The sequence below is a fragment of the Phoenix dactylifera genome, chromosome 8 (assembly GCF_051530095.1).
Source record: "Phoenix dactylifera cultivar Ajwa chromosome 8, Ajwa_hap1_PhDact_Kaust_v1.1, whole genome shotgun sequence".
In the NCBI taxonomy this organism is placed as follows: Eukaryota; Viridiplantae; Streptophyta; class Magnoliopsida; order Arecales; family Arecaceae; genus Phoenix; species Phoenix dactylifera.
The window spans coordinates 2,312,089-2,328,203 of record NC_143197.1 but is presented as its reverse complement, the minus strand read 5'-3'; the positions used below and the strand labels follow the sequence as shown (position 1 = coordinate 2,328,203).

Below are 16,115 nucleotides of genomic sequence, written 5' to 3'. Positions count from 1 at the left end.
GATGACATATCACACGGTACCAACTATAAGAGAGCGATGAGAGTGCACTGAAATAGGTTAGGTGCAACTTTTGCATCATGGAACATGATAACATATTATCTATTTTAAAACATATAACTCTCTCCCAACTCTCCAAAATATTGTACATTGCACTGAAAATATGCAAACATCTTTCGGGATAAATAAGAGTTGCTGCGATTAAATGCGTGGTGCAAAAGTCGCACCATGGAGGATCCAAACTTGAATGCACCAGCCGAGCGGATTTCTTGATGATACTCTCCAAGCATCCATTTTTTTTAAAAAAAAAAATGAAAAAAGAAAAAGAGAGTCCGGTCCGGTCCGCGTGCGCCGCAGGTGTCTCGGGCGAACCAACCGGTCCGCATAACTCCCGCGGTCCTACCTACCTCGCAGCCTCAACGTTGCCACGTATCTCTGGCTTTTAACGATCTATCCAATATCCGGCAGGCTTGGTGGTTCTTCTTTACCTTTCTTCCCTGGTCCACCGCACAAACCCCCGTCTAGAGATTGCGGTTGAGCTTTTGTTTGCCAAGGCCATGGCAGCGCCGAGCAGGTGAGTAACTTCCCGAAGCCCCTTAACGATTCTGTGTTCGGACAGGATTGTTTCTTTGAAGTCTCTCCGGGTTTCTCAGTTCTGATTGATTTCAGTTGCCTCTAGCCTTTCCTTCTCTCCCGAGTCTTTTGGGCTTCTCCTAAAAATGTTTTGATCGTGCTATCTGTCCTAGTTTTATGAAGGAGATGCTTCCTCCTGCTCTGGATTCTACTTCCCAACCACCAACTCTCTTTGATGGGACCCCCAGGTAACATATTCTTGTCCACCACACTGTTAATCCTTATCAAATTTATTGGAAATTCTAAGCATTTTGATCTGGATTTAGTACTATTTATCGGTTCACTTTATGATTTTCTTTTTTTTCCCCCATTTTTGGAAGGCTCTATATATGTTACACGTGCCCATTTGCGCAACGCACCTGGATTACTAGAAATTGCAAGGTATATCCTTGGTTTATGCTCTGAATGGGATAGAATTGAGTTGAACTGGGTTCTTCTTCACGATCACTGTGGATAGGTTTTCCAAGATTGTGTTTGAATCGGGTGAATTTTTTTATAGGAGTTTGTCTGTTTTATGCTCTTTTTTTTAAAGAAAATCTGGTGTTGTGGGAAGCAGGGACAGCAGGAGAAGATTAAGTTGGTTCCAATTGATCTGCAAAATAGGCCAGCGTGGTACAAGGAGAAGGTTTACCCCCCAAATAAGGTTCAGTGCTTCAATATCATATGCTTTAAGACTATAATTTTTAGTGACACTTATCTCTAGTAAATGCCTTATGCCTCTGATGTAAAGCATAATTTGTGTGTCAAAATTCTTGAGCTTAGCCTTTTGCAATTCCCCATCTCCATAAATAAAATTTCATTCATCATTGGTACAATGATGCGAATAATTTCATTGATAATTGTTTCCTTTTCAAGGTTAATAACTCAACCGAATGCAATTTCCAAGCTCTGTAAAGGTTAATTGGGTTACATCAAAGTCGACCTGGAAATATGTTTACGTACGCTAATCAAAATGTAAACATTGCCACACAGGTACCTGCTTTGGAGCATAATAATGAAGTCAAAGGAGAGAGTTTGGATTTGATAAAATATATTGATACTCATTTTGATGGCCCTGCATTGCTTCCTGATGTAAGTGATAACCAATACTGATCTTGGCAGCAGCCAATTTAGTGACAAGTTTGCTGATATGTGATCTGAAATTTGTAGGATCCTGCAAAGCAGCAGTTTGCTGAGGAGCTATTCTCTTACACCGATTCTTTTAACAAAGCTATGTTCTCAGCATTACCATCCAAAGAAGATGTGGGTGATGAATTTGGTGAGATAGAACTCTTGTGAACTTTTATACATATATTCCTGGAACGAGAGTTCAAATGCTTATTACTACATGTTGATTTGCTTAAGCCTGTGTTGTTAGGTGCTGCCCTCGATAAAATAGAAGATGCCCTTTCCAATTTTGATGATGGTCCTTTCTTCCTTGGCCAATTTAGTCTGGTAGGTAACAAATCCTTCGTTTGATTTTTCCCTTTTAGCTCCTGGTTGGTGGCATTCTCTTTGTATTTATTAAAAAAAAGCATAAAAGGTTGTAATGTTTTCTAGTAAATATCCTTAAACTATATAAAAGTTTCTTAATTTCCCAAATTTTCAATTCTAAAAATAACCCTAATCAGATAACTGTAATTAGATTTCTTAAAAGGTTCAAAATATACTAGACTCCTACAAAAGAATGGATTCTAATATTATTGAACTTTGAGAATGATAATAACGCCAATGAGATTTCTTTCTTAAAAGATTTAAAACATGTTAGACTTCTATAAACAAAGGGATTCTGACATTGCTTGACTTTTGAGAATAAGAAAAGGAAAATTAGAGACAGTTTGCAAGAAAAGACCATTCATGCTGACTTCTGAACCAATAGGTGAGAGAAAACGTGAACCAATAGATGAAGGTAAGATATAATACATTGGAAGGGGAAAAAATTATGAATTAATCATTTTCAGATATTTTTAAAATTTAGATTTTAACTAAATTATCCTAAATATAAAACCTTGAGCAACCACATGCATTACAAGCAGTCTTTAAATAAAAGAAATGGTCATATGGCTCATTCTCCATTAGAGGCGATCAGAAAGGTCTAGAAAAGTCCAGCAAATTTACGGTTTGGATATTGTTGACTAGATAATCTTTTCCGTGCTATAATATCATAATTAGTGATTTATTGACCACTTCTGATTGATCAGCCGTTGCTGCAACTAAGATATGCCACTTGACACCAAGTCTGGTGATCATTTGTTTATTTGTCTGTTTTTTCATTTTATAATCCAGTGATCATATTGTAACCTTTGGATATACAAGACTATCTTCACTTGTTTTACCTTTTCCTGTTGATGTATTCTAAAATTTGATTTTTGGCTAAAATGTAATTTTTAGGTCGATATTGCATATGCTCCTTTTATGGAAAGGTTTCAGATTCTCTTTTCGGATGTAAAAAACTATGACATCACCAAAGGAAGGCCCAAGCTGGCATTATGGATTGAGGTATCGCAAATTCATGCCAAGTATAATGTTTATGTATGGTGCTATTTTTAGGTCTCTCTTGTCATGTTAAAATTTGTGATGATGGTATGATATTACAATGTAACCAACTGCGACATGCAACAAGGCATGAGTTTCTATGTGGCAATTAGTTGCCTCTAGTGGAGTCCAACATGAAAACATGAATGCAATATTTAATAGGGTTCATGAAAATTCAAGCACCGAATGTCCTTTCACTTGTATACCCTCTCATTCACTTTCTATGTTTTCCCATTGAAGTCATCATATTGGGACGTTTTCCATGTTAAAGACTTATGTCAATCTACCCAACTTATCCCAAACTAATTTCTGCTAATCCAGAGGCTTTAATTATGGTGGTCTTTTTATATAAATATAGTGTTTTGAAAATCGATGCTTATTTAAATGATGGTCATGGAGTTGTGCCATTATCTTTCAGCCTGGCAGTGCCCTTATCTAGTGCACATGAGACTGATGTCATAGTACATCGCTAACATTTGCCTATGATTATGCTACGTTGTTAGAGAAATTGAATGGTACATGAAATCCATGGGAATATTAAGTAGTGTTCTTCCAACATTTTTTTGAGCAATGTGTTCTTCTAACAATTAGCACAGAATATCTCTGTCCAGCTGATTTGTTAGAGAATACTGATGTTGACAGATATCCAATCTATGTAGGGGAACAGAAGGCATGTAGAAAGAAATATGGTATAATTTAAGCTATTTTATGAGTGAGCATACAGACTATCTTATGGACTTTTATCATGTTATTCTTATTTTAGGTTGGTGGAGTGTTATTGATATCAAGATTTTTTACTATCCTAGACAGTTTATTCGGAAATATTTGGTTTATGTTTCAATTTTCTTCCAATTTTGTTTTAATCAACCTTACCCTTTCAACACTCAAGAGTATATTATTTGGTGAATGAGGGTTCATAAGGCCGACCCCGAATTGTTGGAAGAAGCTGGATGGTTATGATTATGGTTTTTTACTGATTATGTTGCTCAATCATTGTTACGGTTGACATTCATTGTTAACTTCAACTAAGAATTATTTTAGGAGTTGAACAAGATTGATGCCTACTTACAAACCCGGCATGATCCTCAGGACCTACTTGCTAGAACTAAGAAGCGGCTTGGGGTAAAACCTCTCTACAATATCTCATTTTTAGTTTAAATTCATGTATTCATGAAATTAGGCTTGTTGTTTCGAAAAGTTGGGTAATTCTTTTTTTTCTTCCAGCAGATTCCATGAAGAATTCCTCTTCTGCAGGTAATGAGCTAAACTTCAGCTTCCATTCTATCTTCATGGAATTTGTGTTATGTTATGTTAAGACTCTTTCTTATGTATGACTGTATATATGCAGACAACATGGACCTGGATATGTTTCAATTTTCCAAGAAAATGTAACATTCTTTAGTGCAAAAAAAAAAAAAGAATAGAAAAAATTTCACCAACCATCTTCATGTGGAAGCCAAAATATAGAACAATGATACAAATGTACAAATAGGTGCCATGTTTAAATTTATCATGATTAATATCGGTTAATTGTCATAACCAGCTCCTTATCTCTGTAACTATATTGCCAGTCTTCGGCATTCAAATTGTTACTTACTTTTTCTTATGGTTGACTTTACAGTCCTTGCTTGACATTGATGGTAACCTTGATGCTTGTAGGTAGCACGTATTTAACTTTATGTATGGTTCATGGGAGGTGATTGCAGACGCAGCAGTGTTATCTTATATTTCAGCCTATGCTTGCTATAAGGTGTAGCCCTAAGTATTGCTTGATATGGATGAGACTTTGGTTTGTGAAAAAAGTTCGTTGCCTATGATGCAATCAGTGATCAGTGTAACAGATATGTATTTTTACTGTGAAAAAGATTGTGCTTTCTACTAGTTTAGATTTTGTTTCATGTGCATGTTTTCTGCTGGGCTGAGTTATTTCCCTCAATCTGCCAGTTAGCTGAAAAATGAAGTTAATTTTCACAATGCATGATAGAGGATTGCTATGAAAATAAATACACTAGGCATGTTACACTGCTTTGTACATTAATGGTATTTCTGTTAATCAGGTCTTGGTAAAACCTCCAAAACATTAATACTGACATGTTGTGTATATATTGATTAGTGAAGCTCTCAAGCTTATATTAGTGGCCCAGATTAACAATAGATTGTGGAGTATAAAAGCACATCAAGCAGTTTTCGGTGCCAATGTGATATGTTAGATGTTGCCAGGCATTTCCGGCAATCACAGCATCGGTTGCACATCTTGCATGCAAAGGAAACTGTAGGCAGGATGCATGGCAGAAAGCTTGACCTAAGCTAACCCAAAATGTTGTTAACTACAAGCAAGATTCGTCATATCATACCGAACCACATGGTACAGAGCGTACTATACCGTATTGGTTTGGTATTAATATACAGTATAGAGAGCATACGATATTTGATATGCCGAACTAGTTTCATACCATACCGATATAGTGATAATGCGGCATCAATACAAAGTTCAGACTCGAGATGGCGTACCTTAACTTTGAGTATTCGATCTAGCCCGCTACCTATCCGCTACATTGGACATCGTCAAATATATCTTGTCCTCACTTTAGTAAGAGATCCTCTACCAATTTTAAGCAACTATATACCAAAACACAATCAAACATCCATCTTTAAGGCATGCAAGGGAGATGCATGAAGAGCAGATGTACGTACCTGCCTCCATTGGCAGGGTCGATAGGACTACTGCTATCACTTTACGTATTGTAGATCTGTAGAATGGTAAGTATTCTCGAAGGTATTTCCAAGCTTAAAAAAAAACAGACCATGCAAGCCAAATGTCGAAGTAGAAATGTTAGGCGACTTGTAGCTGACCTTATAATTGACTAGAATTTTCCTATATTATTAGATTGACTCCCACAGATTCCGCAATGGTCGGACGCCCAACTAAGCTTACATGATTACATCACATAGCAATTGCAGTCTTGATCGCCGCCTACCTCGTTAAGTGCCCAACTAATTCCGTCAATGAAGGAATTAAAAAAAAGGAGAGAGAATTGTAGAATAATAGTCACGAATATCCTGAACTGTAGAATAATAGTAAGAGAATTGTATAAATTTTTTGTGGCTTAGTACCTGATTGAATTATTGGATTGTAGCACAACCAGAAGTTATTGTTTTTACCAACCTAATGAATGTTTTTTAAGGATAAAGACCCTGAAGAAAATCATTCTGGCATGACGAGGCACGTAGTTTTATCACGAAAATTACTGCTTGCAGTCTCATGTCCAAAATTAATTAATTAATTAATTAATTGAGCCGTTTGAATTGTTATAGTACATGCCTGCCTGGGTTCACGATATGAAATTTGGCAATATGCACGACCAGACATTGAATTCATCTGCAAACGAATAGTAGTCATGTTTCATACCCCACACCTCTGTTGCTGTAGGAAGATGCTGCCACTTCCCCTGATGCAATCATTTTAGAGGAATTCACTTCCAAGTAATTTTGAAGGGGAGAATTCCTATCTCTTCCCCGCAGGGGAATGAAAAGCTTCATGTTACATTTTGCAAAAAAAACTATAGGCCGTCCAGAAATACTTACTGCATGCACACTTGCAGGGATATAACCCAACTATATTGGGACTGCAGGTCTACAGGCTCTTAATCTCTATCTCTCTCTCTCTCTCTCCCCATTTAGACAAAAGTTGTTTCCCATATCTCAAATTCTTTTAGCCGAATGGAAGAATTTGTCACATTTCCCATCAATGTGTAGGATATATCAATGGAATAAATTAAGTATTCATGGATAAGGAACAAAAGGCACCTGAACATCTCCAAGATGGAGAATTTAGTCTGACCTAAACTTTCTCGCTTAAAAAGAGAAATTTGTCATCTTCCAAACTTTTTAAAACCTACTGGTATAGCAAACATGCAAATCCAGCACAAACGCATTGCAAACCAGGATCTTAGGAGCAAGATAGCACCTTACAACTAGTTGTGACACTGATACAGGATGAAGAACATAGTTACATACGTGAACTATCAAATCTATGCCCTGATGTAAACAGTAAAGGAGTTGCTAGCCAATGCAAGTGCTTGTTCTCCTATGCAATATTAAGTTCTCACGCCATGGAATGCGGAGGGTCAGCCCCACTAGAATTGTAATCGGCGGCATAAACCTGTCCATATTCGCCTTTAGGATCATTCTCGTCCAGGTAATCAGCTCTGGCATTGAGGGTCAGCATCTGGCAGACAAGCCAAAGGAGGACTGCATCAAGTGAAAGGAAGGCAGCACCACCAAAGAGGCCAGTCTTGGCAGTGGGGCACTTTGTTTCAAGATCATGGTGAATGTTGTGTACACGGTTAAGGCCTTCAGTGATGGTTGCCCACATCATCAACCCCATTGCTAGAGCTGACAAGATTCTGATTGCACAATACTTCCAGATCAGAAAGAATCATAACTAGAGCTATTAGCTACCATATCAGACAGGTAAAAATAAAGGTAAAAGAATAACAATAGAATATCATGATAACATCCGCATTTCCAGGAAAGAATGTGAAACGAAAACACCAGAGGCCAAAATGTACACTTACGACAACGAGGATAATCTTGAAAAAAATCTTCTCATAAATCATTGATGCTTACTCAGCTTTGAGACCACCAGATTCAGCACAACGACTTCAGGATGCTAGTTAAGCAGTCTTATAAGAAAATAACAACACAGCAACTAAGAAAATAAAACAGACAAACACCATTACAGTCTCTCATATGTAGGAGCTAAAATTGTCCAACAAGACAAAAAAGGAGGTATTGGCATTTGGTACATGTAATTGGCATATAAAATGCATGAGATAAATTTAAGACATGTATAGAACTGACACAAGAATATGCAGACAATTAATATGAAAACTGACACAAGAATTAATTGGTTAAAACGCTCAAACAGTTAGAACTTCACGCTTCCATCAGTGGTACCACTAATATCTGTATGGCTGGATAAGGAATTATGTTTAAATTTGAATGGATATTCAGATTCTATGTTTCTTGCATTTTGTGTAAGAATAGACCAGCAGTTGCACCAAAAGCTGAAGAAGAAAACTTACTCTGCAATAGCAAAGAATACAACCAATGTACTGCTGCGGAACAAAGCCTGTTGTGGAACAGACTTCCCTTCGTATGGAAAATAGACAGCTACATGACCAATGATAACTGTCAAAAAGAGCATGACGACAGATAAACTTCCCAACCCAATTGTTGGATCACTAGGGAACTTGCAGATGACTACACCCTTTCCGTTAATTGGGGTTCCATATGGAGGCTGTATCAACAAGGAAACAACAGTATAACAATCCATTAAAACTTGATAACAGATAAAAAGCCAATGAATAGATACACGCTTGTAAAACAGTGAACTGACAAGTCTTTTGAAAGAAATTTTTTTCTACAGTAATTATCCATAACACTGGAAAAGCTCAACAGGACAGTTAGCAGAGCATAAAAGGAGAGAATAGAAAGACACTAGTTTAAAACAAAAGGAAAAATGACCAGATGAAAGATATTAGAAGCTCCAAACTGAGTGGAAGTAAAGTGTTTAGTGCAGATGCATATTTATCAACCTGGAATATCAACCATGAGATACCTGTAGTCAGTCCCTATTAAAGTGTCAGCCCAAGATTTTCAATCCCCAAAGTAGGCAAAAGCTCAGAACAGACCGACCACATCATACCATACAAGAGACTTTGAAGTTGTGGAGTAGCTTAGTAAATTACAATGTTTCTTAGGACTCTATTAACCAGAAAGACAACAGTTACAGCAAGAAACATAACTTCATGACACTGTGCAATTGTTTGACTCAGCAGCAGAGCTTGTACATGTTAAATTACATCTCCAACATTTTAAGGGCAACTGTTCATTTGTATGTATATGTAAAGAAATTTTAGATTTTTGTACATACTTGGGTAACTCTGTAACAAGCATAATTAATTTTTATCAAAAATCACAGCTCGAGTAGTTATAATGTCAATGTCTACAAGCAGTCATATTTCACCCTTGAGGAATTCACTGGAGTTAGTCAAGTAAGGTAGAAGAATGATAAACCTTTTTATTTTCAGCAACTACACCAAATATGAAGGAGAGCGCCCCGAAGAAGGACAAAGTAAGAGCAATTTTCAGGGTTTGGTTTAAAGCCATTGCTCCAGCACGATAACAAAACAATACTCAAATAGACCCCCTGAAACAAAAACATTACAGAGTTGTCAAGAATAGAATATTATATGTTTGGTAATTCAATCAATAGGGAAGAAAATCAGTGACATCATAGTATCAAACAAAATTACCAATAATTTTTTCCTGAAAAAATGCACCTAATAACACACATTAGTTATCTATCATCAAACTATCAAAATCATACAGTAGCAATCTTTTCCAGCATATGAAGACATCCGGGGATTATATGCATATCTTTCCAATGGTTTTGTCATAGGGAATTTTTAAATGGGTGTAGAGTTTGTTTGAATAAGTTACGATAAATGTGTAGTTTATTCCAAACGGCATTCACAACGGCGGGAGAACATAAAATGTTCAAGTCCAACAATTTTATCCGGTCACAGCTGGATTCTGTCATAACCTCATACAATCCAATATAAAAGTTTAATCTTTTGCCCCCTGGGGGGCAGAAAAGGGCAAAAAAAATGTTTTTTTTCTTCTTCCCAACTTTAGCTGAAGTTATGAGAGCCTTCTTTATCAATACAAAATGGAAAAAAGAAAACGCTTGTCGGATTAATCAAGGGAGCACAAGTATCGAAGCTGATTCAAAGAGATCGATGATATAATACAATAGAAGACTTACCAAACCTATCCAAAACTCCATGAAGTCAATTTCTTGATCTAAACCTAAAAAACAAGAAAAGATAATCTGCCACTTTGGGGGAAAAAGGTAAATGCTCATCAGCAGAAAACCATGAATTCTAGGAAAATAACTGACAAAGAAACCTTAAAAAAAAAAAAAAGATCGATCCCGAAAACAGAGAAACCCCGAATTCCTCCAATCAAAAGAAAAGGGTACATTACCACCACGAGCACGAGCCAAAGCCTAGTAATACATGATGAAACAAAGCAGATGGAAATTTCTAAGCTCTTACCTCTCGGATTTCTTCACCCAAGAATTGCAGTAACGGAGGAGCTTTGGACTCTTCTTCTCCCAGTAGACCACACAGTGCCGGATAATTTCGAAGAGAAAGCGAAATTGATGGGTATTGCAGCTTAATGGCGGGCGGATGGCTGGAAGGAATCGCTGGAAAGGCGACGAAGCAATCCTCGTCGACGCCGGATCTGGATTCCCTTCGCCATTGACTTCCAACGTTCCGCTTATCGTTTGCCTGCATCGTGCACGTGAAATGCACGTGACCTGGAAGAGTCCAAAATACTAAAATTAAAAATAACACAGAATATTCATTTCTACGTAATGGATCCGGATGCTCAACTATCCATTTCTAGAGAATATTTGGTGGTTACTGAAAAAGTGTGATACTACCAGGTTGTGTATGTGTAATTGTGTATCGAGAGATGAATAGAGCTGCCGATTAGGTCGTCTCTTTTACAGTTCATCACTCTGGATATATTATATGGATCCTCTCTGTATCTATTTTTCTATCTCTGTATAGTATTTTGTTCTTTAATTTAGATGGTAGTGCTCATGCGAGACTAATGTGAGCTGCCGATGTACCAAAAAAAAATTCTCCAACATCATAAAAATATTAAAATAGCAAAATAGAAATTAAGATCGAACCCAAACAGGATTTTGTCTGAATTGGAAGGTCTTTGATACGAGGAGAATATTAAAACAGTGGAGTCCAAACTGGGTTTAGAGTTGATAAGAAAAAGATTAATTCCATTATATTAACGAGAAGCTAAATTGCAATAAAAAGATCCGTAGCACCGATTTAAAAGCCCTTCCTCCAATCGCGTACATGTTCTTGACCGTTGGATTGATAGACTTATTTTTCTAATCTAATGTTGTACATATTATATTACTTGGTGATTAGAGTTGGTGTACACTGGATGAACGGCAAACTGAAATGAATTTTTACTTTATTATTATTATTATTATTATTATTATTATTATTATTGGCACAAACCGAGTAGTGATCATTAACGGTCATTGGAGGAAGTTAATGGATGGGCACTTTTTAAATTCTGAACTTTCTCATATTATTTCTCACTAAATCTGCAAAAAAAAAAAAAAAAGTACAAAAGTTAATTTATTCTTTAATATCCCTTATTCTTCATCTTAATTTATTTTTTCACTCAGTAGGAAAAAGCTCTCTGTCCTCTTATTAAATCAAAGAGAGAAATTATCGATTAGTGGGACCCTACTCCGAACAAAGGGCAGTGATTAAACTTAATTAACAAAAAAAATAATATATATATATATATATATATATATATATATATATATATATATATATATATATATATATTTGGTACTCATATATTTCTAGTATGAGTACAACCAACAGAATCAAGAAAGAAAATATGACAAAAAGATGGAGTGGTGACACGATATATACCCCTTTTGAGTATTGGACAGAAAAAGAAGCGATCCAATCTATGATTCTGTTCGTCTTTCGATATATATACACGAACGATCTGAAAAGTAAAAAAGTACTACAATCTCTCACCATCTAATGAATGTCGTAGCGCAGTGGGTTATTTTTCATGGCAACCTAATATTTATTAGAGCTGTGTACAGATAAGAAAGCAGAGGTAGAGATGAAATAAGGTGGTTGGACGCTTATGGAGCGCGGCAAACCTTTCTCTGTCACAAACCTTACCATCGCCTTCAGCTCCTCCGCGAAATAGAAATCCATTCACCATCTGCAAGTAGTGAATAAGACAATGAATCAGAGCACAAGGAAGTTGACTCCGCCGGAGGACCAGACAATGGGATTCTTGGAATCAGCAGCTTGTGTTAGATTTGAATGGTTCACCACCTTTGATGGATGGGGATGTGGTATGTACCTTCCTTAGGCTGTGAAGCAAGCTTGCAAATTGGCCTCTTCTGGCTGATGAAAGAATGGTTTTGATCGGTCCAATTAAAATTCTAGCCGGTAGGGGCTGAAATCAAATTGAAATATGGAACTGATTCGGTTTCGCACCGAATCTGCTTGAAACTATCAGAATCGGACGATTCGACCTGGTTTCGTAGACTCAGCTGCAAATAGTATTTGTTGTCTTATTTTTCAGTACGGATAGAGTCATAGAGATCTTGTGATCAGCAGCATCAAAGAGGATAAGATTGGAAAATAAAAATTAATTCACTGCAGTTGTTTGGGAGGTTGGTTTAAAGATTTTCCGAGCAGTGACTGTCCGTTATAAAGATATCTTCGGGAGATGGGTTACTATAATGCCTATCGACGTCTTAGCATGCAGCCATTCACTTCTTATCCATTTCTTCTCTGAGATGGCCTCTCCTTTGGATGTAGCCGAGCTCCTCCAAGTTGTTTTTTATTTTTAAAATTCTGTTATAAAAAAAACAAAACACAACCTCTATGTTTTATAGTTGAAATATAACTTGATCTGGGATAGGGACAATGAGCAAATGTGTCAAGAGCATAGTTTAGGGTGACAAAGGCTTAAAATAAAATTCATCTAGTTGTTCATGCCCTTTTTTTTTTTTTTTTGTTTTCCCTAATACTCCATGGAGGTCATGATGTTGAATTGGTGCAGCCATGTTGCTTATGAGCAGGTGCAATGTTGTTTCCAGTGTAACCTCTGATGCGATGCTTCTGGCTTGTTTAGAAATGAAACCAGCATATATAGATTAGCTCATCAACTTAGTAGTCTGATTAAGAAACTTACTTTGATTTGATTAATTTTTGGGCTAAACAGATGATTGCATTATGGTCATCTCATCATAGATGGAAATTAAAGAGCAGGTTGCTCGGTCTTTTTCTATAAAATAGAAAGCACCCTTTTGTTAGGTAGATCGTAGATGAGCAAAGGGCACAGCAAATCACACATATATTTTTTTCTTTCCCTCAGTGTCCTCAGAACCATGGAGATAATTGATGCATGGGCACTTAAACATAATAATACAGATGCACAAGTTATAATTATTATGGACATGTTACATAGATATATACAAATAAAATGTTAAAAATACCCATCATTTATGTAGCCTAATGGGCCTATATCTGAATAATTGTTACTCGCCTAAGGCTCGGGCCTAAAGACTCTTAACTATAAATATATTGAGCCTTTTCCAAAATTTTGAGCTATAAATACATCGAGGCTTCCAATCCTAAAAACCCCTAACTTATATAAATACCTGAGGCTCCCAAACTTAAAGACTCTTAGCCATAAATGCATTGAAACCTTCAAATAATTTCTAAATGCATTTATTATTATTATTATTAGTGAGTTCGTCTTAGGCCCTCAAATTTATTGAGCGGCTCCTCCTGTCCATAAATATGTAACAATGTGATATGCCATGGGCGTAGACGGTATAGATTAGAGCTTCCTTCAATTTTGATTCCTATGGATATGCTTGGAGTCTACATGAGGTTCCTCCCTTGTCTGAATATTTCTAATCCCATAAGCATACATTAGCCACCCAAAACCAACCCACTCAAAAGGGAGAAAGAGGGCGAAACAAACGCATTACTCGGTGAGCCCAAGGACACGACCACTTTGGGAAGCAGTGGAAGTGAAACACAAGCAGCATCGCCACTCTAAACCCCCAATTTTATAGCAGTACTCCTTTGGTCCTGTTCGCCATATTGACCTTGCTGTTTAGGCGTCACCTGCGACGTCGTCACTCGTAAGGGTGGGAGGAGGCATTAATGACAGGCTCGCTTCCACTGCAGTTTAGCCTTTCTTCCGGGGATCCACGAGTGATTTGCCTCTGATTGGGGGCCAATGCAGTCGGCACAGAAGCATAATGATGACCGATATTGATTTGTTGCTTTTATTGAGACATCATCACGGTTACACTATAGAAAAATTTTATAAATCCCATAATACTAGAATTGATTTATCCAATTTGCCAAATTTTGTTGTGTCGTTTATTAGTGTATGCTTTAAAGCATGGTAAGATAGGACGAATTTTTCTGACATTTTTTTTATTAAACATGATTATGTTATGACACTTGAAAGATATTAAGCATGATTTGCATGCCTCTCTACTGGTTTCCATCTCTTATCTCCGACTTTCTTCTCGACTCTCTTCCATAGCCTTGACCTCCCTCGCAGCCAGCCCCTCAGCCCTAACCTATCCGTTGCTAGAACTCGTCCGCGAATCCTCAGTATAACCTCATCTCATCATTTTTGGTATACTGCTTTCTTCGTTGTTTTCCGCCTTTTTTTCTTTTTTTTCTTGTGCAATGAATAATGCATCTTCATCTACTATAGAGACATTTTGCATCTATATGCCCTACACTCTTAAAATTAATATAATCACTATCATTTTGAAATTTAGAGTTTGAATCAATTTAATAGCAAGAACACTACTAAAATTTCGAAATCCAAAGGTCATACAATTGTTAAATAATATAATCTCTATCATGCATGCAACCAGGTTATGTGAACGTTGTTGGAGAGTTAAATCAATTTACCATGGGAAACTTCTGATAGCAGGAAGCAAGTTTCGTCATGGGCTTCCATTATTGTGTTCTGCAATAATCTAAGCCCTGAAGACCTAAACCACACATACCACAGTAGTTATAAAATAAAAAAAATAAAAAAAAAAAAAACTTTCCCTTAAACTTGCTTGCGTTTAATTAGACAGCTATAACTAGGGCCCTGTTTGGGGGAGCTTTTGGAGGGCCAGAAAGCACTTTCTGGCCCTCCAAAAGTACTTTTAGATGAAAAACTGTGTTTGGTAAATTTTTCAAAAAGCTGTTTCAGCTTTTGCGGGAAGCTGAAAACAGCTTTTGGGAGGAAGCTCCAATTTGGAGCTTTTGGGAGGAAGCTGTTTCAGCTTTTTCGGAAAGCTATATTTTTCACAAAAATGCCCATATTAAAATAACATAATTACATAGTTTATCCCTGTATAAACCTAAAAATCTGCTAGAGCCAAGAACCCAAGCCGTCAGACTCCCTTCCGTAAGAAAAGGTATTTTTCTTTTCAATTTTTGTATGCATCTCTTGAACCACATTTTAGAAGAAAAAAATTTTAATCCTTTTCTATACCTTCCAAAATCAATCTATTGTTTTTTTTATCATCAACCTCGCGGCCCACGCTGAGGTCCTCCTCGAGCGTGGACCATGAAGAAGAGCCCCTGGACCGCGGAAAATTATTTTATGGAAAATTATGAAAAATTATTATGAAAAATTATTTTATACTAATAATTATAATATTTTATACCTTTATTTTTGTATTATACTGTAAATATAATATCATATTATATTATATCATAATACATTAATATGTTATGTTAAATAATTTAATATTATGTTATATTATGGAAAATTAATTTATACTAATAATTATAATATTTTATACCTTTATTTTTGTATTATACTATAAATATAATATCATATTATATTATATCATAATACATTAATATGTTATGTTAAATAATTTAATATTATGTTATATTATGGAAAATTAATTTATACTAATAATTATAATATTTTATATCTTTATTATTGTATTATACTATAAATATTGTATTATATTACATTACATTATAATACATTAATATGTTATTTTAAATAATTTAATATTATGGTATATTATGGAAAATTATTTTATAATATTAATTATAATATTTTATACCTTTATTTTTGTATTAAACTATGAATATAATATCATATTATATTATATCATAATACATTAATATGTTATGTTAAATAATTTAATATTATGTTATATTATGAAAAATTAATTTATACTAATAATTATAATATTTTATACCTTTATTATTGTATTATACTATAAATATTGTATTATATTACATTACATTATAATACATTAATATGTTATT

The 16,115-nt window shown here is 35.7% G+C and overlaps 2 protein-coding genes across 5 annotated transcripts; one reads left to right on the top strand and one right to left on the bottom strand.

Annotated features, from left to right (window-relative positions):
* The first annotated feature begins 208 nt into the window (after positions 1-208).
* LOC103709926 (protein IN2-1 homolog B-like) lies at positions 209-5,025 on the top strand. Of its 4 annotated transcripts, none has more exons than XM_008795488.5 (11): positions 209-571; positions 744-818; positions 951-1,011; positions 1,187-1,273; positions 1,603-1,701; positions 1,780-1,888; positions 1,988-2,064; positions 3,001-3,108; positions 4,186-4,266; positions 4,372-4,398; positions 4,804-5,025. In XM_008795488.5, the coding sequence occupies exons 1-10, from the start codon at positions 555-557 to the stop codon at positions 4,378-4,380; spliced, it is 723 nt and encodes a 240-aa protein (XP_008793710.3). In that variant the 5' UTR covers positions 209-554; the 3' UTR covers positions 4,381-4,398; positions 4,804-5,025. The 4 variants fall into 4 exon arrangements, with proteins under 4 accessions (XP_008793710.3, XP_008793700.3, XP_008793686.3 ...); XM_008795478.5 differs by having other exon boundaries at positions 422-571; positions 4,369-4,398; XM_008795464.5 differs by having other exon boundaries at positions 422-571; positions 1,979-2,064; positions 4,369-4,398.
* A 2,068-nt stretch (positions 5,026-7,093) lies between these two features.
* On the bottom strand, positions 7,094-10,518 carry LOC103709946 (uncharacterized). The gene is made up of 4 exons (XM_008795499.5): positions 10,269-10,518; positions 9,226-9,358; positions 8,232-8,446; positions 7,094-7,550 (listed from the first exon to the last, which is right to left on the bottom strand). Exons 2-4 carry the CDS (start codon positions 9,316-9,318, stop codon positions 7,250-7,252), a joined length of 609 nt encoding a protein of 202 aa, XP_008793721.3. The 5' UTR covers positions 9,319-9,358; positions 10,269-10,518; the 3' UTR covers positions 7,094-7,249.
* Between the last annotated feature and the right edge of the window lie 5,597 nt (positions 10,519-16,115).